This window comes from Fusarium pseudograminearum, chromosome 4 (assembly GCF_000303195.2).
Source record: "Fusarium pseudograminearum CS3096 chromosome 4, whole genome shotgun sequence".
NCBI classification, from domain to species: Eukaryota; Fungi; Ascomycota; class Sordariomycetes; order Hypocreales; family Nectriaceae; genus Fusarium; species Fusarium pseudograminearum.
Window position 1 is genome coordinate 7513119 of NC_031954.1, and position 27643 is coordinate 7540761.

The window sequence follows — 27643 nt, forward strand, 5'->3', positions numbered from 1 at the left end:
ATTCGTAATGGACTTCAACAATAACCTCATGTGTACAAATAAGTTTTCATCTGAATTAAACTGACATAATTATATCAAGCATAACCCAGTTTCCAGAACATTTTGTTGTTGTGCTCCGCCCCAGCATTAGCATATTCCACATGAGGTCTCAGTGTGATTTCCTCCTCGTTTAGTTCAGCTATCTGGCCGCTCCTCGACGGATCCGTCACAAATTGCTCAACGGCTCTGATCAAGGTCGACATTGGTGTGATCACCATGAATCTGAACAGTTCCTTGTCGGGAGCAATGTTTGTTTCTGCGTTATCTGTTAGAAAGTGAGTCATGTTTACATGTAGCACAGAATATACCTAAAGCTCCAGGTGCAAGAGCGTTGATTTGAATTTTCGGTTCTTGGAGTCTGACTGCCATTGATCGAACAAGACCCACGATACCGGCTTTGGAGGTTGAGTAGAGTGGAGAGACTGGGAATGGGTAAAAGGCCGCTGATGATGATGTGCACACAATGGAGCCTCTGGAGTCTGGGAGGCGGCTGCCTATCTCGTTCTTGAGCATATAATGGACAGCAAGGCTGACACCTGGTCATGCCGGTTAGCACACAGGGTATATGAAGCTCATCATGAGTTAATACTGACTGTAGATAACTCCGTTTAGATTGATATCCTGCATCCTCAACTGCGGCTTCCTCGGAAATTCAGTGGGAACACAATCCAGAGCACCAACAACTGGATCGGAGATTCCAGCATTGGCAATCACAATATCGATTCGATCGCCATGCTCGCGGTATGCCTGATCAAAAACAGCATATTGGCCTTCCCACGAAGACACATCGCACCATTTGAAGCTGACTTGAGCTTTGGGGTATTCCTTTGCTACTTGTGCAACCACGTCTGGGCCTGTCTTTGAGTTCACGTCCAGAACAGCTACCATGTGACCTTGGGATGCGAAGTGACGGGTTATGGCTAACCCGATTCCACTTGCGCCTCCGGTTACGATGACGGAGAGGCGGGGAGGTGATGTGTCTGTGGGACTGTCGAGTGATGGGGACATTTTGGAAGTGTTGGTGGTTTCGTGTTTGAGGGTGAATGATAGACAGACAATTCAGTAAGGTTGTTAATTCTATAAGTTCTATTACTTGAGACTTACATAAGAGTGGAGATCCTTCGGAGTGACTTGGACGCTTGCCGATGCCCATGTAGTGCATTTGCCGCGGATCAGCATTACCTTGTCAACTGACTACCACCATGTCATGCATCGTCGGCAACAGCACCTGCATATCAAACCTGGAGTTGTATTCTATGCATGAACCTCGCTGGTGTTATAACATCTCTATCTATGATCTAGTTACATTTCCATTATTTGATAGACAAGTGTAACCAAGACTACATCATATCACAACACACCATCTTCACATTCACAATGACGGAGATCCTAGCTTCCTCCGATATTTTGGACAATGTCAAAGGAAGAGTAGTCGTTATGACAGGTAACCCACTCAAACCCAATCTCAGATCAGTCACTAACACATAAGACCACCAGGTGGTGCCCAAGGCATCGGCGCAACAACCGTATCCATCCTATACGAGAGAGGAGCCCACGTTTACTTCGGCGACTGGGACGATATCAAAGGAAACCAAGTCGTCCAAAATCTCCAGTCAAGCCCATCATGTAAAAATGGCGGATCCGTTCATTTCCAGAAACTCGACGTTTGCGACTACAACGCACAGCTACAACTCTTCAAAACTCCTTACGAAGAAAAAGGCCATGTCGATATTGCCATCTCTTGCGCCGGTGTGACGGAGCCTGCTGGAGATTGGTTTGCACCAGATAATCTGAACATGGAGACTGTCATGACGGAGCCGAAAGTACTTAGCAAGAGTGTCGAAATTAACTTGACGAGTGTGATATTCTTTTGCAGAATCGCTCTCACTTTCATGAGCGCTGATAGAAATCGTTCTGCACCAAGCGGTTTCTCCAAATCTATCATCCTTGTATCGTCGATCGCTGGGATCACAGAGGCCCCTGGCCTTTACGCTTACAGCTCCGCCAAGCACGGTATTATAGGACTCATGAGGTCTCTCCGAGGGCCTGGTGTAACCAATTTCGACGTTCGTGTTAACGCGCTGTGTCCTTGGGCGACGGATACACAAATGATTGACAAAGTGCGTCCTTTTTGGGAAAGGAACCGTCTACCTATCAACAAGCCAACCGAGGTAGGAGGCTTCATTGTTCAGCTGGCGGCTGACAAGAATTTGAATGGTAAATCGGTTTTGGTTGCTGGTGGTAGAGGGTTTGATACCGAGGAGGGAATTGATAGGACAATGCCAGAGTGGTTTGGGGAATTGACGGAAGAGTTTCTGCGTGGGCAAGCGGTTCTCGGCATGGTAAGAGCTTATTCCATATCGAGGAGTGTTCGTGCGGAAGGATTGGCTAACATTTCATTACTAGGGCGGTCAATGGTCTGGAAGATAAAGATATTGACAACTTGGATATCTGTATAGCATCCAATTGGATCTACAATATCTGATTATGGAGATGGAACATAAAATTGGCTCAACATGTCGGCGAATGGCTCCATCTCAAACAAAAAGTTGTCCGTTCCCTGTACCGATATCCCATTCCAGTTCACATCCGACCCTGCTAATGTCGAGGGCAGAGATTCACTCCCGCCTGATTGTCCAGATAATGGGTTATCAGTGAATGCGTGACAATCTGGTACACGCCACGGATTCCCCAGGGCGTGCGCCGCCTGTGCTGCTTGTTGCAACATCCACAACCCACCAGATGTCTCATTTCCTAGGGTAGGCAGTGCAGCAGCTGTTGGAGCGAATGCCGTCATTTCCGCGCCAGGAGATTCTGCGGGTGGACTCTTTTCTTGATTTACAACAAAGATCTGACTCAAAAATTGCCCGTTACTCTTTCTCCGGGGTGGAACAAGTCGCTCGCGATAGTTCTGTAACGCACTGCGAAGTTCCGTCAGAACCTCTAGATAACGATGTGCTTGAGGACTTGTTCGATCTAGATCCCGAATTATACCAATTCCGCTGTGTAGTGCTACGTCTGTCTCGCATGCTGCCGATACTTCTGAAAATGACAGGTCTACGAAAAGCGAAAGGCCCAGAATTAGGCAGGCGCTGAATATCCAAGCTCTGGTAGGTCACGTTAGCATATATCATTGTTTGGTGAGAAGAGAATGCTTACTTGAGAAGCTGCATATTCTGTATTAGCAGGCCAACAGATTGTGTTCTCCGTGTCGTTTCTATCAATAAGACCGCAGCATCGATGCATACCTGCGCTAGTTCTCTCATCTCACGATCGGTTGTATGGCATTGTAGAGTAGCTGAGGCAGTATCTAATGGATCTAGATGTCGTAGTCTCATGAGCATATAGGAAATAAGTAGTGGTCTAGTTGCTAGCATGACCGTGTAATAATAAAAAGCCGACACGGCAAAGTTGCCCAAAACCTGACGTCTTTGCACCAAAGATATTGGAGAGCTGACGGTGCATGTCCTCATGCTGAACGGTAGTGCTGAACTCCAGTCTCGAAGTCGACTTAGGAGATCTCTGATCAATGCCACGTCTATCTCGTGTTTGCTGTCGAGGTGGATCGTGATCTGCTCGAGGATGACGCAAACCCCGTAGGTCGACGACATGGATGTAAATTCAGGCGTGCATGGCTCTGGACCATCTGGAACTGTAAATGGCGTTGTTTCTGATGCTTGTCCTGTGCTTAAGGCCGGTGGTTGGCCCAGCACTGCCCCGAATGCTATCTCTATTATCCGCAGGCTTTTCCACACCTGAAGCCTGCATGTTTGTCAGAGTTATGTGATCTCTAGACAATGTTATGAGCATGTTAGATTGTGGTCGCTCACCTAAATCTATGCGTTTTTGGGGCCAGATTGTTGTAGGACTTCGATTGATGTAATTCGAGGGCATGTGCGAGACGAGTCGCCACGCCAAGATATATGAAAGCTCCCCTCCGCTGACACCCACACAGCATGTAGATAGTCATCATCAGGAATATCGCTACAAGATCACCTGTAGGGTCTAGTAGCATCTCCTCGAAGGCCAGTTTCTGGCCGCGCTCGAAATGCTTTTGCGCATGGTACAGACTCTTTGGGGTGGTTCTACAGCCCTGTCCTCCGATGGCGATAGCCAAGTCTATCAAGGCGCACTTTTGACGAGACGCGCTCAGATTGTTGGAACGTTGTCCCCTGCTTTCCTCTGTCTCTTCGAGCATCGCCAACATTTGTTCCGGGGAGTAGATGTATATTATTCCGGTTGTCTGGAAAGATCTTATTAGTCACACATTTATTGTACCCGAATGTATTCCGTACCGCGATCAAGAATCTCTGAATATAGTCTCTTTTCTCTTCGAGGGTAAGCTCACTTTCTGAATTCATGTCGTCAGAAGGTTCAGCATGTACCGACTGGAGCATAGCCTTGGCTCTCTCTTTATCGGTAAACGGGGACGGGCCCATGTAGTGTTGGAATGTATGGCGCAGAAAGTCGAGGAAAGAAAGAGACGGGGAGTCACCCATCGAGACTATGAAGCTGGTCAGCATAAACGTTAAAGGGAATTGTTTTCAGTGGCGTTCACTTACACTTTTCGTTTTCTGGAGTTTGGTGTTGGCTGCCAACATTTGACATGGATGATGAGAATGTGGTGTCGGGTGTCGGATGAGACTGTGGTTCCTGGGTAGATTCAGGCGTCTGTGGTGCTTGAACTTGAGTGCTCGAGCTGTCGCTAGTGACAGATGATGGTATGTCACCACAAACAATGTAGTCTAGGTTATAGTATTCATCGCTGGCGTTTGGCGAGGCCATGTTTCTTGTTCGGTCTGCTGCTCGACGCTGTGCTTTGCTGCTCTGGCGACGGGGACGAGCAGCTTCGGGGTCATAGATGCAATAGGGGATGCAGTCTCTCCTTCGGCAATTAGCGCATGGTGATTGGGAGTCACATCGTTTCTTGCTGTTTTGACAAGGGACACAAGCCTTGACGGCGCGTCTACGATCTTCGGCGCGTACTTTGGGACGGGGCATTATCACGACGATGATAGTGACGATTGAGGTCTGAAGATGGACTGAGAGTCAAAGTGGGCATTGAATTCGAGATGCTAACTACCGTCCGTCGAGCCGAACCTTGATCCACTGGAGCTGGAGCATGTTTTGTGCGGGGAAGGAAAGAGTTCCGGGTGCCCCTGATCCACAATAGAGGAGTTGAATGCAGGTGGAGATGGAAGGCACGGGTGGGGATCAAATGTAGGTTTCGGCAAGTGCACTCGAAATACGTACCGGATAGCGGTTGCCCGGGCTTATTCCAGAGTCCGTCCGGGGCAGGACCGTTACCCTGCAGGACACGAGTCATTTTATCAAGAAATAAAAGATTCAACATGTCGTTGACGTCTCATCAATATCGTTACTTGACTCTAATTGCAGCTACACTATTTCTCAAAACATGACCACACTAAACCATTCCCAGTTAGGCGACATCAAAGGCCTCAAACACGACGACAAAGGCGTAGCTCAGTATCTTGGCATACAGTATGCAACGATAGCTCATCGTTTTGCTGCTCCACAGCTACGAACCGACTATGGAGGCACAATTGACGCGACTCGTCGAGGGTGAGTGTTTGGTCATATCTGATGCCACTATATGCCCAAGCTAATATTGGAATACCAAGTCCGCCTGTTGTTAGATCTCCTGTAGCCGTGGGCATTGAATTCAGTCTCATCCAAAAGTCTCTCGACATACCCGAATACCCTCCCGTATCTGACCTGAATGGCTTGAATCTCGACATAACTATTCCGCAACAAGTCTCCGCTGACAAAGATGCAAAATTCCCTGTTCTTGTTTTCATTCATGGAGGGGCTTACCTTATGGGCGATAGTGGCGCTCCTCATCAGGACATGGGCGCCTTTGTCGCATATTCCCAGTCTATTGGAAAGCCAATCGTCGGTGTCTCTATCAAGTAGGGGGCCTATTCCAAAAAGAAACACTTTGCATTTGCTGACATCTTATAGCTATCGACTTGGAGTTGCGGGTTTCCTTGACAGCAACGAGCTGAGAGCGTCAGGTGCCCCGGCCAACAGAGGCCTTCTTGACCAAAAAACGGCATTTGAATGGCTTCGACGTCATATTGGCGGATTCTCAGGCGACCCAACGCGTATCACGGCCATCGGCCAGAGTGCAGGAGCAAGTATGTATCCATCATGAGACTAAGCCGCGCACAGTTTGGCTGACTGTTATACAAAGGCTCCGTCATGAACCTCCTTGACTTGGAATCTGGAGACACGCTTTTCGACCGCGCTATTTGTCTAAGTGGAAACAATTTGGCTGTTCCCGTATGCACTAAGTCCGCCGCCCAGGATGCGTACAAATCTGTACTCGAGTGCCTTGCGATAGACTCCACCCTGTCGAGTGAGGACCAAGTCAAAGCATTGATTGCCACTTCTGCAGAGGATATCCTTTCCAAGGTTTCTCTTTCCATCATTATGACGCCTGTGAAAGATAAGGATGATGAAGTTCCCTCCTTCGGGGGCATGGAGGCGTATCTGGCCTCGCGTCAATACAAAACACCTTTAATGGCTGGTTCAACGGATTTTGATGCAGTCATCTTTCAAGCTTTGGGAATTCTTGAAGGCCGAGAGCAAGGCGCTCTAGCTCGAGACTTTGTCAAATATTTGACTGACAACGTTCCTTTAACGCATCGCGCAAAACTAGAGAGTCTTGTCTCTTTATACGATATCTCGGCAACAGATAATAACGATGAGGAGACCGTCACCAAGATTGTGCAGTTCGCCACAGATCTCACCTTTTACGCTACGACAAAGTACCACGTTTCCTATTGGCCTACTCAGTCGTGGATGTACTACCTCAACGAATCCAACCCGTGGGAAGGTCCTTACCAAGGTCGTTCATCTCACTGCCTTGACACGGCGTATCTCTTCTTGAACTTCAGCGGCGTCATGAATGAATCGCAGAAAAAGACAGCAAGGGAGTTTGCCCGCGACGTCATCGAGTTCACATACGGAGGGTCGCCATGGGGTGAGTACCATGCTTCTGGGGATATAAAAGTGTATGGTACACCTGGAAAAGGTCAGGCGCCGTCTCAGGAAGTTCAAGATCTTTGGAAGGAAATAGGGCTAGATAACTTGTTTCAGGGCTGGCATGCTTTCTTTGCAAAATTATAGTTTATAGTGTTGGATAACGATATCCAACTTTATTGACATCTTGCTGCAAAAACATTTGTAAAGTGACTGATTTTTCAAGAGACAGAGAATTTCTATCTAAAATAAATGCCTTGATCAATTAGAAGACCCTGTTTTCCTGGTTCCAATGTTCTTATCGGCATTTTATACTAAGTATTCAAAATGATACCTCAATCATATTGATAATAACCCTGCCATTTTATCATTTATCACTTTGTTTCAACTCTAAGCATATTGAGAACATTTAAGCTTCGGTTTATGGTGATCAACAAAAAGGTTGATCTATCAAGCTCGGTTTAAAAAATAAAATGTAATAAATATTACTAGCAAATGAAGATTCTACTAAGCCTGCTACATGTACCGAGTCACAATAGAAATCATAAAACAATATTGAATTCAGTGACTGACTCCCCTAACAAAAATACGACCCATGCCAACTATGTATCAGTGAGAAAATGGCCTTGCCATGAGCTTAGGATCAGTCTCAGGCTTGCCTTCAGGCGGCATATCCACCTCATCCTTGTTACAATACCAACTAGCATCACCCTGCTCCTCATTCTCCATAACACACATACTCCACCCATTGCCCAACCATCTAAGCTTGTTCTCATGTAAACTCTCAAAATCATAGTCTTCCCATCTTGGTGCCCTCATCACCTCGAGCGCCTGCATGACACTTCCCGGCCAAAGAGCCGAGATCCTATTGCCACGACCACCTCCGGCCTTGTACCATGACTTGCAGCTATCAAGGTAAACTGTCTTCTTGAAGTACTCTCCGATGTATTCTGAAAAGTCTCGGACGCGGGCTGCTTTGGGCATCATGCTTGCGTAGTCTTCCTTTTGTAGCTTGCGAATGCATTTGATGATGTAGTCGCCTTCTGCTTCGACGAGAGCTGTTAAGGATCCAGCACCGAGTGCAGAGTTGGGGCCGAGCATGATGAACCAGTTGGGAAAGTCATCCACAGCGATCGTGATGTACGACTGAGGGTATGGCTTGAACTTGTCTTGGATTGAGATTCCACTTTTGCCGATGACAGGGAATGGAGGGGTGAAGCTGGTGTTGAAACCTGTCGCGCAAACCAGCACATCGATGTCAACTTGTCGACCCTCGTCACCAGTCAGCTTTATGCCCTTCTCGTTGATGCTGTCGATGTTCGTAGTGATGAAATCGACGTTGGGCTGGATCAAGGACTCGAGATAGCCGGGTCCAGGTGTAAGGCGACGACATCCCACACCAAAGTCTGGTTGAAACGCTGCGAGAACATCGGGACGTGAAGCCAGGGCTTGCTTCGTGGTTTCTGTAAATTGGGCGACAAAGTGCTTTTGCATCTCTGAGCCTTTAAGGGTTGAAGAATGAACCATGTTGCCGTCGCTCTCGACACGCTTGCGGAAGCGAATATACTCATCATCGTTCTTGGCGAATTCTTTCAAACGCTCAGGCGAGACTATTAATAAATTAGTATGATGATTTCACAGTTTCTTTTGTTCTCACTTACTCTCGATTTCAGAAGGGTCCCAGCCCAAATTCTTCATCGTATTTTCACCGAAGCGGTTAGAGATCCATACTTTGCTACGAACAAAGACACTTAGTTCAGCACCCTCGACCTTTTGCAATTGAGGCACAATTTGAATGGAACTCGATCCACCGCCAATGACACCGATCTTCTTGTTCTTGAAGTCGTACTCCTGATCCCAAGCTGCTGAATGCATCTTCTTTCCCTTGAAGGTGTTGAAGCCAGGAATTTCGGGCCAGGAGATGTCATTGAGACCACCTCTTGCTGAGATGACGACGTCGACTTCCTCGATGAAGGTTTCTCCTGTGTGCTTCTGGACGGTGACATTCCTGGACAACGTGTTAGTAGCTGGTATGAAATGTGATGAGTGTGTCTTACCATTTCTTCTTGTTGTCATCCCAAACAGCACTAGTTACTTTGTGCTGCAGATAAACAAAGCGTCTGACGCTATACTTGTCTGCCACGCTGTTGATGTAGTCGCAGATTTCGTGTGAGGGCGCATAGAAACCAGACCAAGCTTTGTTCGAAGCAAATGTATACTGATACGAGTGAGCTGTAAAGGTGAGTATGTCAGCCGTCGTCTTGCAATCCGTATAAGATGATCTTGCCTACAGGGAATATCGCAAGCACAACCTGGATACCGATTCTCCCACCAGGTTCCTCCAATTCCCTCGTTCTTGTCGTAGATTTTGAGATCAATGTTGCGCAAGCGCTGGGGAATTCTGATACCAAGGTAGACACCAGAGTATCCAGCGCCAATGACACGGACCTTTAGTGGTCGTTGGTTCTCGACCGGTACATCCTTGAGAGTAAATGGTTCACGATGACAATTGGTTGAGTTGCCGTTGATGTGTGTGTTTTCGGGGCTCTTTGAATCTATCGTCATGGTGAAAGGTATTCAAAAGCTCAATGATTTTGAATGATACGAAGGTTCGAGTTGTTGAGGTTGTTGTAAGCTGAGTGTAGATTTGTTGATGATTTGATAGTTCAATAAGTTGACAACTGTGATACACTTTTTTATAATGCTTTCATCAAGACAATAATGTATATACGTCTTCCTCGGAACGATCTGTATTTGATCGTCTCTCGTGTATTTACAACGATGGATACTACGTAAGTACCGATATTTAGTAACGGTGCCGTTGCCGCCGTTGTGGATCCATGTCCTTATGGACGACCAGGGTCGCGGGCCGTGTGCGCACAGACAAGGAAGGTGTCTTCTGAACCTCCTCACCTGCCGTGCTTACAATGTTCTCACAAATCATGACAGTAATGAATTAACGGACGGGAATTGCACAAAGTGGTTGGTGGTATTTTTGATCTTGTCGTGTGGGGGAACGCTGCCGACAATGTGGGTCAGAAACTCATAGTGTATTATATTGAACCATTTTTGATACAAAGTACAGGGTATTGTATTTTCGCAACTCTAATAAACCCATTGTAAAGCCCTCTTAGTATACTTAAAAATATGTACGATAAGGCCGAGGAGTCTGCATGGACTGGATACTCGATGAGTTACAACAGTAAATTATTTTTCACAGTGACTGAGGGTTTGAGAAAAACGCAACAGAATAGTTGCCGAACATCCATGTTGAGTTGATGTTTTGTCTGACCGCGGCATTGCCCAGCCTTGCTTTCAGTCACAAACTGCCGAGTTCCTGAGAGGGGTATTCAACTGTGCTCTTGTGATTAACGCATGTCCCGAGCACCAAGGTCCTGGCTCTGACCCATGGAACACTAAACCCAATCACGTCTTGTGGCCATGCAAGATTCACTTTGAAGCTTTGTACCATCCCCACACTTTCGGATCGGGAAGAGGGTCTTCGGAAGCAAGGCCACTACCATCGACTACGTTGGCGCCTACAGTAACAATAACTACGATCTACTCTTCAACTTTAATGATTCGGAGTAATAGACAACGGTCAAATCGTGAAACTATTATCGGTTCGTCAATTAGTTGGAGATACTCCGAATCCACGACAATATCCTTGTCTCCACTTCTTCAACGATTAGTTTACGTCTCGCACGTCTTATCCTCTATTCCTTCATGAGTCCGCTCTTCAGATATCTGTCGTGCAGTCTTTCCATCTGCGTTTGGTAGATCCATCAGCTCCGCCCCTCCAGCTTTCACCAAGTTGGCCATCATGTCCTTCGGCATTTCTGTATTTTTTTCTCCATTTCCCGGACAGACGCCACGAGCAGCAGTGTGAAGAGCATTCTCTTGTTTCAGATTTAGTCGAGCAGGGTCTGCACCATATTCAAGCAAAAGTGAGACAGCATCAATGAAATGCCAGTTTCTGGTTGCGAGGTGTAACGGTGTGTTACCAGCATTATCAACGTCTGTAACCTTTGCCCCGTGTGCGATTAAAAGTAATATGACAGCTGGGTCAATGGGCCCGTCATCGCCTTGGGCCTCAAACAGGGTATGTAAAGGCGTTTCGTCTTTGTAATTGTGAAGATTTGCATCTGCCCCTCGACTGCATAGAAGTTGGAAGACAGGAGTGTACATCGTTCCATTCTTGCCGAAATATCTGGTGGCGTAATGTAATGCTGTATTTCCATCATTGTCTTGCACGTTGACTGTGGTAGGAGCGAAATCCAAGAGCTGTTCAATAGTCTGAGTGATCTTCCCAGCTCTTTCTTGGAGCATCGATGTTGGAATGAGTCTAAGCACATCTGGCAATTGGTTTCGAGCCGCCCAGTGAAGAGGGAGGCTTCCAACACAGTCTGGAGAGCACATCATGTCTGCGATGCCAACTCCATCACCTCGTCGATCAACTAGGGTTTTGACGCCATCAGGGTTTGCCCGGAAAGATGCAAGAAACAGGGCATTGACCTCGATCTGGACCGGAAAATCACGTTGATCTCGAAATTTCAGCTCCCATGAGTCTGCCAGTACCTTGTAATGAACATCAGCGCCACCGTCGATGAGTCTTCCAAGTAAGTCAGGGCTTGCCCACTGGGCAGCTAAAGTTAGAACAGTAGGACGCTTCTGATCTATACAGCCTGTTGGGTGGACAACGTCAGCAGCGCTGGCGCCATGATCAAGCAGCAGATTCATTATCGTCTCATTGTTTTTGAAACAGATCTCATACCACGCGGGTGCACGTCGGAATGGAAATAGATCGGCAGCAGCTGCAAGCGCGGTAAAGCCTCTGAGATCGCGATCATGAATACCGGCGTATAATGGCTTGGTGTCAAGGAGCCATTGTACAATCTCGATTTGACCGTATTGGGCCGCCACATTCAATAGCTGGAAATTGCCCATTTCTAATCTGATTGGCTTCGTCTTATCAAGATCTTTGGTGGCGTACTTGTAAAGCATTTGGAGGGTTCTGAGACTACCACATTTGGCAGCGTAACGGAACCGATCGGCGTGATAACAAATGGCCTCATCGCCATCAGGGAGCCCAAACGGGTTTGGGATGGCGCGAGGATCAATAGCGAAATATCTCTCGAGGAATTCAACATCGTCTTGCGCAATTATGGCGGTAAGAAGGGCCTCGCCTTCTTGTTCATGGATAAGAGAACCATCACGATCAGTTATAGTTATGGGTATGTCGAAAGGAGGCCCATAACAGTTATATCTGTTGATGGGCGGTTGAGCAAATTCTCGATATGGCGACATGCGGTTGAGGAGGACAGAAGACGCCATGCTTGTGAATGGATGAGTTCGCTGAATAATAGAGAAAAGTGTTGGGTGAGACTTATAAAGTACGGATGCCGTGCGTAGGTTCATGAATGGGTTACTCATTCGATCAGACTAGAGATATGAGCTTAACGGTAAAGCTCAACCCTGCAACGTAGGTTCATAGTTGAATTTTAAAGTAAGCGGAGTTGTGCAAGACTATTTATAGCCAATAGAATACAGTGGACCCTTCGGCGAAGAGTCAGAGCCAGGTCCAAGCTCAAATTATTAACAAGAACATATAGTAATGTTTTATTGATTGATCGGGTAGGTAGCCAGGCTTAGTTTTGACTTGTCGAGAGCATAACGCTTCCCTCGTTATCGTTCTGTTGATAAGAGTTTTGGTGCTTCAGCATGACGTTCAGTAATACTTGCATAAAACACTTTGCATAACATGATAAATCTTGCAGTACTGGATTGTTCAGATTTTGTTGGTCAGTAGCAACCGGCTGTCGAGGTGTAGGAGTGACCGACTGACCTGGTATGTGACGAATGAGAACGCCACAAATCTCGTGAGGGCATTGGAGTCATAATGCTCAAAAGTATGATTTATGATGGAAACCTTATCTTCAGGGAGAACGCCACAACAGCGCCTTGGGTCAGCAACCCATTTCAGCCGTACCAATATTGGTTACAAGACCCAGTTGCTTGTCCAATCATATCAGTCAATTAATGTGAAAGTAAAGAACTCCTCGCATATCACTTCCTATAGTACTCGCTGTGGCGCGAAACTCAGTTAGCCAATGCAGGACCCCCTCCTGGTGATCTCAGTATAAGACTCCGTCATGGTATCGTTCGATTTGGATTGTCCCTGAACCTTGATTGCCAACAATCTCTTTGTTACTCTCTTGCATGAACAATGACTGAACATGATGATCAAACGGCGTTACACCGCTCTGATGCCGTCAGTCCTAAACCCAACATCGAAATAAACACCAATTATCTCATTTCGAAGGACAGCACAAAACATCTCGATGGTATTGAGACAACAGAAAAATTACTTGCCGTTGAACTTCAATTTATCAAGAGTCTACCAGGCCAATGGGTCATGCACCTCAAGATACTGGAGAAAAATACGACACTAAATCCCAAAATTTCAGAGACAGCAGCTTTCAAAATCACTGAGAGCGATAACAGCAAGCAGTCTTATAATCTTCTTCCTAACAGCCCTTCCATTAACAAATCATCCCCGAATACTGTGGATTTCCAATTAGACTGGCTTGAGAAAAGCAGGCTATGTTTAGCAATCCTGTTCAGAAGCTCTCATTCGCCCACTTTCGAGTTTTCATTCTCGAGAATTGGAAAGTCGGTAGACTTCGCGAACGCACCTATTTCCAGTGTGGACCGTTTGGCTCCATCAGAACCTACTTCAGATGAAACCCCATTTTCGTGGGCACTGGCACACAAATGGTTCGATGCTTTTGTCAGTTCGGATGATGAAACATTGTTATCCTGGGCTGCTCGCAATCGAAATTTGGATGTGATGAAGCATCTGAAAACCCATGCGACAGACCGGTTTGAAAGCCTTCTTGAACATCGAGACGAACGTGGACGGACGCCAATCTCACTGGCGGCAGGAACTGGTAGAAGAGACATTGTTAAATTTCTTTTCAAAGCTGGTGCCAACTTATTTTCAGAAGATGATGAGAACCTCACCCCCTTGTCATGGGCGGCTTCTCGGCAATTTTATATATCAAATCTTGAGCTATTTCTGTTCATTTTTGACATTTGGAAGAGATCGGATAACCCTCCGAAATGGTGGGAATTGAAGCATCTCTGCCAGGCGGCAAGATTCGGTTGGATCACTCCAGCCGATACATTCTTTAGTTCTTTGAAAGAAGGCAACAGCATTATCAACGAAGGCCACAGCAATTTCCGCAATGTCGATGATGTTTTACCGATTGAAGCAGCTCCATTAGAAAGCGAAAGAATATACCACGAAAAAACAACTCTCTGCATTGCAGCTGAACATGGGCATAGCGACATTGTTCAGATGCTTTTGCGGTCTGACGCGAATGTAAACTTCACGACGCAAACGTTCAAGTTAACGCCCCTCATGCTCGCAATTACTGGCGTAGCAGACGAGTATGCCAAAGCAAGAGTGGTTGACCTTTTGTTGACAGGGGGAGCCGTGATTTCCGAAAAGAACTCCAAAGGGCAAACAGCAGAAGACCTGGCGATTAACAAAAGGCTACCAAGTGTGGTAACCAGGCTCCAATGGAGAAGCAAAGATGGCCCAGCCGCTGAAAGCGCTGACCAACTTGACCAAGCTGTGGACGCTCTGTTCTTAGCCACAGTGACTACGTTCAAATCGGAAGGCGATAGTTTGAAGGGTTTTGTTTCGGAGAGACATGATGTCAGCCAGCTGCTACTGAATCAGGAGTATGAATCCACGGAAGAAGAGGAGAAACAGGAAGCCGTCTCCAAATGGATCCATCTCCCAGCTAACAACGTAAGAAGCTGCTTCAAGCCCAAATTATGTTTTATCAAGCTAATCATCTCTATTGGCGCATGCAGATGCGATGGGTTGAAGTACGTTCTTGTTCATTCTAAACAGCGCTATAGTCTTACGTAGCTAACATCAACAGGTTCTTATATCACAACTGTACAAGGACAAGACACAGACATACAACATCTTGAAGCCGGAGCGGTGGGTACGACGGCAACATCATCGTGGCCTCGATACTTCGAATGCGACTTCGGTAAAGCCTGGAATTCATCACGCTCGATTTATGAGACCATTATGCCAGGCTTTCCGCAGTTCCAAGGACGGTCAGCCTTCCACCTAGTTCCTGTTCCGTAGACAATGGGGCTAACCTACGATGTACAGAAGCGCCAAGCAAAAAGAAGTCTCCGTGCAAAGAACAAAATGCTTTTGATACGAATTTGGTTCTTTTTGTAATCACATCTCTCCATAAAAGATGAATAATTACGGAAATACAAAGCTAACTGCATGGCAGATGCCGTATCTCCACTGGGACATCACGAAACGACACACTCAAAGGGAAGACGTTATGAAACAGACCACTCGTAGTACAAACCCTATCAAAGGATGGAATAAAGACCAGAGTTTCTTAAATTCTTATCTGTTCTATAAGGAAGACTCCCAGAATAAATCAGCAACAGGTTTAGATCTAGAGCGGCACTTCATGCATCAACCACATGTAAGAAGGACACTGGATCAGTACTACTACCATGAGTTAGACAACACCAGAGAGAGGGATCGGGACCAGGTTCTGTCTCGGGCAGCCTGCCAGAGAGATCTGCTTCCAGAATCGAAGGTTTTGGCTGTGGTCGACCAGCTGTGGCTATGGATTCTTACAGGGAAAAGCGGCAAACCAACAACGATAGTCACATGCTTCCCTGACAAAGAGCCAAATTCTAAGAACGAAGGTAACGGGAATGGAGCAACTGACAGTGATGACGACCTTGACCCTTATGGCGATACGACTATACTAAGGCAAGTCCATTCGCACATGCTCGATTATCCTCAGTCAGTTAAAACATTATACGACTTGGCAAAGTTGATTACTCTGAAATGCTCCAGAACCTATTTGGACACAGAAGGCCAGGATGAGCGACTTCGGTTCAAAGAAATGTACGAAATGGCAATTGGAGACGTGGTAAGTCTTTGATTAGAGTTATTCTCACTCGATGTGCTGACTGTAACATTGCAGATGCAACAAGAGACAGAACTTTTCGATGAGTTTACCGCCGTCATGGAGGTAACCAAGAAAGAGCAAAAGACGAAACAGTCGTTGAAAACCCAATTGAATGCCCTATCAGAAGTTCAAACACCAGAGAAAGCCCGACCGCAAGATACCAAACAGTTCCAAGTTAATCTTACCAAGAGATTTGAGGCCGTGCTTAAGGACCTCAACGACAACTCGGCCAATCAGCTCATTGACTTCCTTGTTCATTCAAGCGGCGAACGAATCACACAAGAAAAAGTCGAAAATCTTTTTAAGATTGCGCAATTGCGAGTTCTAGACATTACGAAGGAGGTTCAGCTATTGCACCAGATCAAGGACGTTCAGGATGAGCTACGTATCATGTCCATGATATTTCGAGATCAAAAGGTTGTCATCCACGAAATGGAGGATATAATCCAGTCAATTCCCTCGAAAGGCGCAACAGAAGATCCATCTGAATCAAAATGGAGGAAGCCAACCGAAACCATTGCAAGAGAGCTCTCAGAGGAGGACAAGACTCCGGATCGCGCGCGAGAGAAGACACCTATTCAAAACGTTGATGGTAATACTGGCGTGACAAAAACGTCGACTAATGAAGAAGAGGACAATGTTCGTGTTGGAAACGATGAATTGTTTTCGCTGGCTAACGGAGTAAAGTCGCTCGTGCCAGAAGTCACTCGCAACCACATTAGACATGATGCGTTTTTCACATCTATGGCGCCCAAAACAGGTCCAAGTACAAGTCTTGATAAAAAGCAACGCTCTGCGCCTTCGCCACGTGCAATCGTTCAACTCAGTATCGATGAGATCGAAGACATGATCGAAGGGGCTAACAATGTGTACAATGCTGTGAGTCTATACAGTTTATCCAAGTTATACAGTACCACCAGCTAATTATAAACGTGCATAACAGCTAAACTTACTCATTGACTTGAAACAGAAGCAGAGTAATGTTATGGATGCCAGATATGCCAGGGTCCAAGCAGAACAGAGCGTCAAACAAGGCAAGACAATTATGGTTTTCACGATCGTCACGATTGTTTTCGTATGTTTCTGGTTTTTAACCCAGTGCCATTCGACACAGGCTGACTACTTCTCCAGTTACCTCTGTCGTTCATGGCAGCCTTTTTCGCGATTGATATCCACCAGTTCAAGAGGGCCAGTGACGGCAAACTCAGCATAGGCTATGTCTCTGAGATTATGTGTAAGTACATCACTAGTGAAGGTGCCGTATAAACAGAGGGTGAATGGATTACTAATTCGTGTCTCTTTCTAGTTCCTGTCTCTGCTTTCATTATCGCATTTCTGATCTACATTGCTTTTGAGATTGACAGTTTCGAATCGTGGTGGACAAAGTGGACTGGCAAGCTACCAGTCGTGAAGAAAAGAAAGGTGGGCGATGTGGAAAACCCGCCTTCTGGCAATGACAACCGCCGAGATTGAATACGAGTATAGGAGTGTGACTGACTTAAGTAGATGTATTGTTCTGTAATAATACATTTCTTATATTGTCTGGGACGTATAATGAACAAATATGATGGGTATTTCCTATTTCTCTCAGCCGTTGGAACTATCGGCATCGGATTGACCTTGCATCACGCGGCGTGGAAAGACACGAGTAATATACAAACGTGTGGAAATAAAGGGCACTGCACGTAGAGACTAGAATTGTCATTTCTATCATTGTGATTGCAAAATGATTAACAGCATGACTCGCTGTTTTGTAAAGGTTAGTTATGGAAGAGACGAATGGAATTGATAAGACCATTTATACATGATGACGGTAGCTATTCACCGTTCTCCCTTGTCTCTCTGAATCTCATCCGCCGTATACGACCTATTCAATTCCAACAAATACTCATCAAACTTCTTTGCTTCGTCAATCACAGCCGTCAGGTGCTTATACGACAATGGTTCTTTCTGATACCTAGCCAACTGTCTCGCTGTAGACACAGCATTTCGAATCTGACGACCGTTCAGGTTAGCTTCAGCCAGATCATCAAGCTTGCCCATCATCTCATCCACGTTTGCTCCATACGATCCTCCCGTTGTCCCATTTTCCTGCTCGAGGCGTCTAAGGCGGATGAAGAAGTTCTTCCAGATCTGCTTTCTTTGAGCTCGATCGAGCGTTTTGTATCGGAGATTGAGCTGGATTCGGGATTTAAAAGCCTCGTCGAAAATACCCACGCGGTTACTCGTGAGAATTAGAATGCCTTCACATTTTAGCACAATATGAAGGCTGTTTGAGCTAGGTGCAGTTACCATCATAGTACTCCAGGACACGTAGGAATACGGACACCAGAGCATTCCGCTCAAGGTTAACGAGGGAGCGCTGTTCTAGGAACACATCTGCTTCGTCGAGGAGGACAACTTTCATAGTCAGTCAGTGAGGGATAAGGACATAGGGGTGTTGGAGTAACATACCGCAGCCCCATGTTTTTCCAAGATGGAGAACAACGTTAAGATACTAGTCAAGTGAGTGAGAACGATATATTGTAAAAGAACATAACTAAAACTCACTCGTTCGACGTCTTCAGCCTTGGTACCTATGTCGCCGCATGTAACTCTATACAAGGGCTTTCTCGCAACTTCGGCAACACTTATCTTGTCAGAAGCTATATCCCCCCTAGTAGAAAAACATACCTTTCAGCAGTGAGCGTTTTCCCTGTACCGGGACCCCTGTATTACTGTTAGTTACCCCGAGGCGAATGATATGGTATCAACCCACCCATGGAGAAGAATGAAAAGACCGTTGCCTTTTCCCTGAATGAGATCAGCATTTTCAGTAGTACGAAGCTGGTTCGTGACCACAGCTTGAATCAGGAGCTTTGTCTCTTCCTGAACGACAAGAAGATCAAATGCTTCCGTGTTCCAAACGACATCTCTTAGAAAGTGCACATCCAAGTTAACTTTGTTATTGTTAGCAATTTTCTTAGCATCTCTTAAGTGCTGAGACACTCTTACCCCATTCTTTCTTATCCATGTTGAATCCATAGATTGAGGTTGGAAGACACAAGAAAAACTCGTCCCCTAGGTCCGGATCGTCTTGAGACATGTACCTTGATTCAAGGTCGTTCGGACCTGGAGACTCCTGTCGCTGGGAACGCGTGGTGGCATCGCGATGTAATTTCTTGTGTGTTGCGATATCCACCATGAATCGAGACCCAATCTAAAAAGTGTCAGTAGTGAAATATGAAGTAAAGCTCCAGGGTACATACGGAGTCTTGAATCTCCTCACTTGTCTCTTGAGCAAGCCCGACGTAGTTTCGGAACCGACACTTCCAATACATTTTACCGCGCTTACGAAGTGCATCGGCAATCTCACTACTGGCATACTCAATAGGGTAAAGCGGCAAGTCGGTGATGTTGAATTCGTCCATGTCATCGGTAGGTGTGGGTGTGATGTCCTTGATGGAACACTCCTTTGATGCTTTCCGAAATGTGCCATCAAAGGTCCAAAAAGTCACATTGACCTTTGCTGAATAGTCTAGAAAGGGTCTTCGTTCGAGCCAGCCTTGCGTTACGGCGCCTGAAAGTTTTGAGATATCGCGTCCTTGCTCTGTTGATATGGCAAGTTGATTAGGAACCTGGTTGTCGCATTAGCATCCCTCTGGCAGTTCATTATTAGGAAACTTGCAAAGAGATAATCCATGTACTTGAGACATATCCTTTTCCGAGCAAGCAACTCGTCCACTGTTTCCCATTCTTCTGTCATGCGCCCAAGGATATATTCGCGGAATAAATGAACCATAGGTAGCGATGGCGATGACTTATAATTCTCGAGGGCTTCGTCAATCTCTTTCCGACGATGGAACCACCAGATATACGGATGGCGCATTTCGTCGCCGCTTCGAAAATCAGTATGAGGAAAGTCCCCCAGCGCAATGTCTGAAAACTCTTCCATAGCTGAGCTGAGATCGGGCGATATAATGGATATATGTTCCGCAGTCAACAGTGAAGATGCGTCGACTTGACCATCCGGTTCGGTGTGGGCTTTAGAACGACTTTTGTGCTGTCTTCCACAACATCTGTAATCTTTATAAATCACAAAGACAATTTCTTTGTTTCGTTCGAGAAATAGCTCAAAGTTCAGGATAGGTTGGCTACCCCGTAAATGGGCATCATTGGGGCCAGTCTCTACAACCCAAGGTTGGTCCAGATAGAGTCTACCTTCAGTTCTGGACTGTTCGCATCGGACTGAGTGGATGATTTCATAGCGAGGAGGTCCTCGTCCAGCTTCGTATTTGGCCTTCATCTGCTCAGCTTCCTTCAGGATTATAGACGCTTTGGTCATGGCTTGAAAAACTTCATCATCCAGAGCATCAGGCGAAACATCCAAGAAACGACAAATTTCATTTCTCCAACTGAATGGAACCATTGGCCGATACCTTACGTTGGCATCATTTTCAGGCTCTGGTGGCGGTGGAGGAGGATAGTCAGGATCAGATTCTTGGTCGCCTATTTATAGGACTTTGGTGAGCTGTAGATGTTCCGTGGGCAATATGGTTGAAAAGACTCACTAGGTTCGTCGTGGACTTTTCTTCTTGGAATGTCCTCTTCGGAGCTAGCAGGGCTTCTCCTTCTGCGCCGTCGCCTCTCATTGTCGTACCGGGAGGATTCTCCTCTTTTCTCTCGAACGTCTTCGAAGGACGGAGAGCGTTCTCGAGGACGTCGTGGTCTAGAATTCATCGTGTTTCAATGTTGCAGGGTAAAGAAATAAAATGAGGCTGTGAAGATAACCAGAGGGTCAGCCTTGGCGACAGGGTATTGATGCGTGACTCCGCCCCCACCAATTAGAGCGATATATCGCGCATACCATGTCTTCTATCTAGCGCTTACGCTTCCTCGTGCCAAGTTCAGCTGAAGCAATGTTCAGAGTTGGGCATAATCCTCAGGATATCAGAAACATTGGCCGCTGAGAGCATAAGAGACGAAATCCTTAGGTCAGCTCATGCGACTTAGACTATAGTCTTTAGACTGTTTATTTTTATATCCTAAGACTTACGAGGTTAACGATTCTGCTATCCAGTCAGCAATGGAGCCCTTGCGATATTTAGAGACTGAAGTCATACGACAACTACAATGCCATGACGGTGCTGGCTTACAGCAATTATATATCATCGATCTAGACAAACAGAGGCAAGATACTGATTATCGTGAAAAGCTCAAGGAACTTCTGACGCAGATCCAAGGTGCGTAACATACTGGTCTGCATTTACTTTTCATTGACAAACAGAAAGTCTGCATCAAATTCAATGTCCCTAGTTGGGACGATTCCGAATTACCCCATGCACCCTTGTTGTGGCAGGTTCCAGCATTCGACGGCGATGGTTTCGTGATTGATCAACAAGCTATCAAGCATCGGAACAGGGTACTCCGAATCATGATCAAATCATCACTCCACAACACCGACGATATCTGGAACCACAAAGATGTCGAAACCTGGATGTCTACCTCCAAGTCAACAATCTTATTTGTAGTCGGTAACTCACAGTCTTTGAAACGGTTGGAGAGGTTTAGCGTCGAGGTGATCCTGCGACTTGAGAAGAATGAGCCGGTACTTCATCTTTTGGATCCTTTGCCTGATAGCCTTCCAGGTCCTTTTAAATTATCAACGGTCAGTGTCCTACGTCAGTTAGCCATCCAGTGTTTGCAGACGTTATCAACCCCAAAGACACTAGGCTTGCTCGTCAAATTGAAGCTTGATTTCCGATCAGCGAGCGAGAGCGACTGGTATCGGCTTTTGGCTGAACTTATGAACAACCAACCACGCGTCTCTATTGTTCTAGATCTAGAAATCATGAGCAGTAACTTTCGAGAGGCTCATACCTGGGAAGCTAGATTTTCGCAACTCATCCAATGGCTACAAGACAAAACATGTCTGAGAGTCATGATACTCACTGGTCGGCCAAACAATATAGACCTTGACTCTGTTGTTCACAAAATGATTGTTGGACCCTTAAGAATGAGTCATGTGTCGTGGCCGGACATGGTTAAATATTTTGAGTCAGGAGTTGGCCAGCAGCGATATTCGCGACTTCACAATGCTCGATATCGTGACTTCCTGAACGTACAAAGACAACCCAACTCTTCGGCACCTATCAAACAGTCTGGTTCTTCAATTGAAAGCATTGATAGCTCTAGTACTCAAGAAGTACGTAGTGAGGAATGCTCTAATACCGATGCTACGCCCATGCCGACGCTTGACGACGCTTTCAAATACTTGAGCATGGGTGCTCTTCAAGCTTCAAGCTCTGACTCAAGGTACGGCAATGATTTAATATCACATCATATCTGAATAATCGCACTGATATAATTTGTATTACAAGATCAACGGAGCAATGGTTCCAGATGCTAGGAGCAACACACGAGTTTATGTACAAACAAGAGTTCAAATCAACAACTCCAGTGAAAATTGCTGTTCTTGACACTGGCTTTGCTTACGATAACCCCCAAGACAAGAGATCACTGAGACCATACTACCAAAGAATCAAGAGGCTCGCCAACTTCATCGAAGGGGACCCTGATTCTGAAGCCAAGACAGATCCTTCTGGACATGGAACAGCAGTAGCCGTGCAAATACTGAAAGTCAGTCTAACAGCAGTATTGTATGTCTGTCGAGTGGCTGGTCCAGATGGTGTACCTGACAAATCAGCTATCGAAAAGGCAATACGGAAGGCGTCTGGCAAGCCAGACAAGGATAGCCCTGATGGTGGTGGTTGGGGCGTCGACATTATCAACATGTCATTTGGCTGGCCTTATCACCATGGCGGTGTTCGGAATGCTATCGAATTTGCACGACAAAACGGAGTTCATTTATTTGCTTCTACTTCCAACGACGGACTCCTTGGTCCACCAAACGACATACTCTATCCAGCACGTTCCGATAGTGTGATTGCTGTGGATGCAGCCGATGGTCTCGGTGAGCACGCCAGAAGCGCTCCCTCATCGTCCTCCCAACACAGTAGAGGCTCAAGATTCAGTGCCCCAGGGCTTGGAATCACATCACCCAACACAGACCATATCTGGGAAGGATCGTCATTTGCATGCCCTATCGCTGTGGGAGTGGCAGCTTTAATACTTGAGTTTGCTAGACAAAGTCCTCTTAACAAAAGCCCAGAAGTTCAGACATACTTGCAGGAAATGCCTGCAATGCTTGCTATGTTAAGACGGGCGAGTAGTGACAAGGGACCCGATGGACTCAAGTTTCTGACACCATGGAAGCTTATCGGTAAGGCTGGAGAGGATAGGTTGGTTACTGCTTGGTTTATTGTGGATGAGTTGAGAAAGGAATATGGCCTAGAAGTAGGCGCTGGATTATTACCAAATAATACATAGAGCAAATTTTGCTATCTACCTACCAATAGATACAACTTTCAATTAAGCATCAGAGTCCTCGACCATCACAGATTTACATCATGCATCGTCCGCCGAGTCATCGTCAAATGTGCTCAGTCCAAACTCCTCTCCATCCGCATCAAAGTCTTCAACACCTTCAACCACAACCTCGGCATCGGCATCAGCATCGACATCTTGCTTCTCCCCATCCCTTTTGCCCCCCAGAAGAGTTCCCTTGATATATCTCTCATGTTTAACTTCTCCTTTCCGTGAGATCTTGATCTTTCTCAAACGAAAGGCGAAAACAAAAGGCTCCGCTCCGCTCTGCGACTCCTTAGTCGATAACGTGTCGCTACTTCCAACTTCAGGCCCAAGACTTATGGGTACGCCCAGTGAGCTAAAGTCTGTTCCGAACTTGAGGTTCAGCCCTCGCTGTCTTGCATACTCAATGGTTGAAGCTGCACCATAAGCGATTTTAATCCCTGTGATCATGTACAGCTTGGAGGAACCGAGCCAGGGCTTGTTGACACGCATATAATGCTGCAGCCCTTCGTCCTCCAAGCACTCAGAGATGTAGGAGAGTTTGGGACTAAATGAAACCGTCTTTAAGTTTTCGCAAGCCCATTGCTCACTGCTCTCTTTTGACCAGTCGACGGTGGCGTCCCCTCCAATTCCCAGGGTTTGTAAGAACGATGCCCAAACACCAAAGGACCTGTCTTTCTTGACACTCATGTCAAAGGTAAAGTTTGGTTGGTTGTGTTCGATCAGCTCCGTCGTTGGTGGGTAGTACTCCTCATTGATAGCATCGTCTGCAAATGCTGGGTTTGAGATAATATTCCCCAAACGGATTGGACCTTCTGGAGGGTTACCAACCGGCGCCAAGAAGTAATTGGTTTGGCGAGTAGACATGACTTGTTGCAGTAGCGTTCAGGGTTCTAATTTCCTCGTGATGTTTTGTGAGATAATGAGATGAAATCCTTGCAATGAGGGGTCTTGAAGACATGGGATCAAAAGAGGCCAACCGCCAAGTCTAGTCAGCCTTACAGGGGTATCAGTGAAAGGGATCGACTCTACCAATCAGAAGCTTTCTTAAGCGCTGAGCTCCCCTCAATTCTATGCGTTTCAGCACAGCCCCGACCTCCAGTCTCTCAGGAACAAAGTTGACCAGGAACAATACTTATTTCGCTCGTAACACCATTAAACCATCGCTAGGTCACCAAACATCTGCTATTTTCAGTCACCAAAGTCGACGTACCACCACACCCGCTGTCGTATAACCTCCTTCATAACTCGCCATGAGCAGATACCAAGGCTCACAAACCAGCCGCAGTCGAGAAAGAATACCTACCTCCAAAAGTCATTTGTGGGAGCCTGGTGCACCTCTCAAGGAATTTCCGAAATCTTCACGCCAAAAGGTGTTTAATCCTCCTGACTACGACTCGTACTCCGACCCCTACAGCGATGACGGGGAATCTCTCACAGATTATCGGAGTGAGGGGTCCATACGCCGTAGTTCAGCCAGGACATCACTCCCTTCTCGATCTTCTGGGTCATCAAACAAACTCCGTCAAAAAGGACCTAACTCTTTGAGTGGAGTATGCAACAAGGATACAATATCGAAAGACAACACAGTGGGACATGGAGCACAAATGGATGATCTTCTTGCCAGTTTTGGCAGAAAGGCTATGGGACTAAAGGATGAGCTTCACTATGGACAAACCATTTCGAAAACCACTCTCGAAATCCAACGTTCTATGGATAATGAAGAATTTGAAAGGAGAGCGCAATCGAGACTCGACGAGAAAAAGAAGGAAGAATCTAGTCGCCAAAAACGTAAAGTCTATCGCTACCGAGTCACAGATACCCACCACAGCCCGGTTGGATACTTGAGTGATAGCGTGGACGAGGATGTGATCGTTAGCACAGGCAAACCCGGATATGCACCACCCAGAACCGTACCGCGCCTCCAATACGGAGACAAAGCAAGTGCAGCTATGAGATATATCCAGAGCAGCAAAAAAGAACACAAAGAACGAAAGACGACACCACAATATGCATTAGATAAGCAGAATGGGGTACCTCTGGATATTCCTGATGAGGACAGCGAAGGATATGATAGTGATTTATCCAACGATGAGTATGAGGATTTTGATGAGAGACATTACTTTTGATGCAAGCTTATCTTGTATTTACTTGAGTGACTCTTCTCTAAACTCAGGCGCACTTTCACAAGTTATAGAAGAAACTTAAGTAGATATTTATACTTCATAGAACCACCATTGACCTATACTCTCCTATTACTACATCTGAACAGATATAGATTAAATTTTAAAATCTCCTAATAATTACTTTGAACTTTTATTTGAAATGAAAACCCTTATAGCCACTATCGCCACAACCCTTTAAGGTTTTAGTGTATGTTGGAACACCGCCGAGATAGATCAGACACTCGCGTGGCTTGCCTGGATTACTATATCCCATGTACCACTATTAACACTATTAGTATTACACCAGTCAATAAAGATTGCAAATATCATGACTGACCGACTTGGTGCTGGGTAAAAGCGAGGCATTGGCAAAATCATGAACTGTCGCTCCCCATTCAGCCTCGGACTCCTGCGAGGCTTCCACTGTTCGACAGCCGTGTTTCGACATGTACTTCATCAAACTGATAATGAATTCACCTTGTGACTCCGCACATGTCGGACCGTTACAGAATGCTGTAGGTGCTTGGGGTCCATATGTGAAGAACATGTTGGGGAATCCAGCGACTGTCATACCGAGATATGTCTTGACTCGCGTCTTCCACTTGTCGTTGAGTTTCAGACCTGATGCACCGGTGATGTTCATATCTAGCATACCGCCAGTGAGTGCATCAAACCCGGTCGCACATACGACAATGTCAAACTCCCACTCTTTTTCAGTGGTTTTGATACCGCGCTCCGTGACTTCAACGATAGGGGTTGAGTTAACATCTACCAAGGACACGTTCGGCTGGTTAAAGATCTCAAAGTAGCCGCTTTCCAGAGAAATTCGCTTGCAGCCGAAGCTGTAAGGTTGTTTCTCGGGAGCCAGAAGCTCTTGGTGACGTGGATCGTTGATACGAGACCTGACCTTGGACTTCCAGAAGTTGTACGCCTCTGCGTTGGCCTTCTCGTCAAACAACATGTCTTGGTAGGTTGCGAGCCAAAAGTGAAAATCTCCATGAGCCCAGAGATATTCGTATAGTGCAAGACGCGCCTTGGAGTCGTCACTGAAAGTGTTGCGTGGAGTAAAGTTAAAGTCAAAGCCAGTGAAACTGTCGAGGCGGCCTTGGTATACCTCCTTGTAGCGATCTTCTGGGATTGATTTGGGGGAGTATTTGATCTGCTTCATGGGAAGAGCCAGATTGGGAGACCTCTGAAACAGGACAAACTTGCTTGCTACTTTGCTGAGCTCTTGAGCAAGCTGAACACCCGTTGAACCTGTTCCTATGACAGCAATCTTCTTGCCCTTCATGTCAGGGTCCTCATAGGGCCAGTACGAAGGATGTATCCAGGTGCCACGGAATTGGTCGATACCCTTCCAGTCGGGTGTATATCGTTGGCTGCGAAGCCAGTATTGAGGAGCAAGTATTGGGCAGAGACTCTCTTGCCGTCCTTACTCTGGATTGTCCATCTGTTGGACTTTTCATCCCAGTCACATTGGGATATACACGTGTTGAACAGCGTGTTTTTACGCAACTCCCACTTCTGAGCGACGTATTCGAAGTAGTCTCTGAGCTCGGCGCTTCCGGGGAAGCGTTCAGTCTAGTTCTAGTCACGCCATAGCTCGGGATCGGAAAACTCGTAGTGCGGTATAGAGCTATCAACTCGAGCACCGGGGTATCGGTTCCAGAACCAGACACCTGCATAGTCAGACGCCATGTCGACCAGCTTGACATTGTAGCCCTCTTCTCGGAGTCGTTTCAGCTGGTATACACCACCGAAGCCTCCACCGACGATAAGAGCATCGAGGACTATTGTACTGTCAGACATGATACTTATGAAAAGATAAGAACTTGGAATTAAGTTATAAAAGGGAAAGGCTTTGTGGCTTATTTCGGTGTCTGGTAAAGCAATGTAGGAGGCACGATATAGGAGAGTATGGGCTTGGCCAACGTTTTTAAACTTTGGGCTTGCTAACAGTATATATAATTGTTCGAGTCTGTATCACAAATTCAT

The 27643-nt window shown here is 46.2% G+C and overlaps 12 protein-coding genes across 12 annotated transcripts, besides 1 other annotated feature; 5 read left to right on the plus strand and 7 right to left on the minus strand.

The window, feature by feature from the left end:
* Positions 1-74: 74 nt before the first annotated feature.
* On the minus strand, positions 75-1047 carry FPSE_06791 (uncharacterized protein; the record flags this gene model as incomplete). Its single annotated transcript, XM_009259909.1, has 3 exons — positions 75-295; positions 348-575; positions 633-1047. 3 exons carry the CDS (start codon positions 1045-1047, stop codon positions 75-77), a joined length of 864 nt encoding a protein of 287 aa, XP_009258184.1.
* Positions 1048-1416: 369 nt separating this feature from the next.
* Positions 1417-2469, plus strand: FPSE_06790 (uncharacterized protein; the record flags this gene model as incomplete). The annotated part of the gene is made up of 3 exons (XM_009259908.1): positions 1417-1483; positions 1537-2381; positions 2446-2469. 3 exons carry the CDS (start codon positions 1417-1419, stop codon positions 2467-2469), a joined length of 936 nt encoding a protein of 311 aa, XP_009258183.1.
* Positions 2470-3194: 725 nt separating this feature from the next.
* FPSE_06789 (uncharacterized protein) lies at positions 3195-5040 on the minus strand (the record flags this gene model as incomplete). The annotated part of the gene is made up of 5 exons (XM_009259907.1): positions 3195-3206; positions 3288-3801; positions 3870-4282; positions 4335-4543; positions 4602-5040. The coding sequence occupies 5 exons, from the start codon at positions 5038-5040 to the stop codon at positions 3195-3197; spliced, it is 1587 nt and encodes a 528-aa protein (XP_009258182.1).
* Positions 5041-5455: 415 nt separating this feature from the next.
* On the plus strand, positions 5456-7191 carry FPSE_06788 (uncharacterized protein; the record flags this gene model as incomplete). The annotated part of the gene is made up of 4 exons (XM_009259906.1): positions 5456-5622; positions 5682-5969; positions 6022-6197; positions 6254-7191. 4 exons carry the CDS (start codon positions 5456-5458, stop codon positions 7189-7191), a joined length of 1569 nt encoding a protein of 522 aa, XP_009258181.1.
* Positions 7192-7504: 313 nt separating this feature from the next.
* Positions 7505-7532: a repeat region.
* Positions 7533-7653: 121 nt separating this feature from the next.
* On the minus strand, positions 7654-9609 carry FPSE_06787 (uncharacterized protein; the record flags this gene model as incomplete). Its single annotated transcript, XM_009259905.1, has 4 exons — positions 7654-8654; positions 8706-9052; positions 9102-9276; positions 9336-9609. The coding sequence occupies 4 exons, from the start codon at positions 9607-9609 to the stop codon at positions 7654-7656; spliced, it is 1797 nt and encodes a 598-aa protein (XP_009258180.1).
* A 1128-nt stretch (positions 9610-10737) lies between these two features.
* Positions 10738-12378, minus strand: FPSE_06786 (uncharacterized protein; the record flags this gene model as incomplete). Its single annotated transcript, XM_009259904.1, has 1 exon — positions 10738-12378. The coding sequence occupies one exon, from the start codon at positions 12376-12378 to the stop codon at positions 10738-10740; it is 1641 nt and encodes a 546-aa protein (XP_009258179.1).
* An 892-nt stretch (positions 12379-13270) lies between these two features.
* On the plus strand, positions 13271-17546 carry FPSE_06785 (uncharacterized protein; the record flags this gene model as incomplete). Its single annotated transcript, XM_009259903.1, has 10 exons — positions 13271-14863; positions 14929-14943; positions 15000-15183; positions 15242-15309; positions 15372-15904; positions 15959-16034; positions 16089-16952; positions 17017-17148; positions 17205-17307; positions 17380-17546. 10 exons carry the CDS (start codon positions 13271-13273, stop codon positions 17544-17546), a joined length of 3735 nt encoding a protein of 1244 aa, XP_009258178.1.
* A 348-nt stretch (positions 17547-17894) lies between these two features.
* Positions 17895-20792, minus strand: FPSE_06784 (uncharacterized protein; the record flags this gene model as incomplete). Its single annotated transcript, XM_009259902.1, has 10 exons — positions 17895-18316; positions 18366-18473; positions 18528-18570; positions 18624-18702; positions 18747-18782; positions 18832-19012; positions 19068-19272; positions 19322-19690; positions 19798-20561; positions 20624-20792. 10 exons carry the CDS (start codon positions 20790-20792, stop codon positions 17895-17897), a joined length of 2376 nt encoding a protein of 791 aa, XP_009258177.1.
* A 346-nt stretch (positions 20793-21138) lies between these two features.
* On the plus strand, positions 21139-23441 carry FPSE_06783 (uncharacterized protein; the record flags this gene model as incomplete). The annotated part of the gene is made up of 3 exons (XM_009259901.1): positions 21139-21295; positions 21344-22367; positions 22433-23441. 3 exons carry the CDS (start codon positions 21139-21141, stop codon positions 23439-23441), a joined length of 2190 nt encoding a protein of 729 aa, XP_009258176.1.
* Positions 23442-23519: 78 nt separating this feature from the next.
* FPSE_06782 (uncharacterized protein) lies at positions 23520-24350 on the minus strand (the record flags this gene model as incomplete). The annotated part of the gene is made up of 1 exon (XM_009259900.1): positions 23520-24350. The coding sequence occupies one exon, from the start codon at positions 24348-24350 to the stop codon at positions 23520-23522; it is 831 nt and encodes a 276-aa protein (XP_009258175.1).
* Positions 24351-24736: 386 nt separating this feature from the next.
* Positions 24737-25612, plus strand: FPSE_06781 (uncharacterized protein; the record flags this gene model as incomplete). The annotated part of the gene is made up of 1 exon (XM_009259899.1): positions 24737-25612. The coding sequence occupies one exon, from the start codon at positions 24737-24739 to the stop codon at positions 25610-25612; it is 876 nt and encodes a 291-aa protein (XP_009258174.1).
* A 296-nt stretch (positions 25613-25908) lies between these two features.
* Positions 25909-27457, minus strand: FPSE_06780 (uncharacterized protein; the record flags this gene model as incomplete). The annotated part of the gene is made up of 4 exons (XM_009259898.1): positions 25909-25911; positions 25986-27027; positions 27085-27106; positions 27244-27457. The coding sequence occupies 4 exons, from the start codon at positions 27455-27457 to the stop codon at positions 25909-25911; spliced, it is 1281 nt and encodes a 426-aa protein (XP_009258173.1).
* Between the last annotated feature and the right edge of the window lie 186 nt (positions 27458-27643).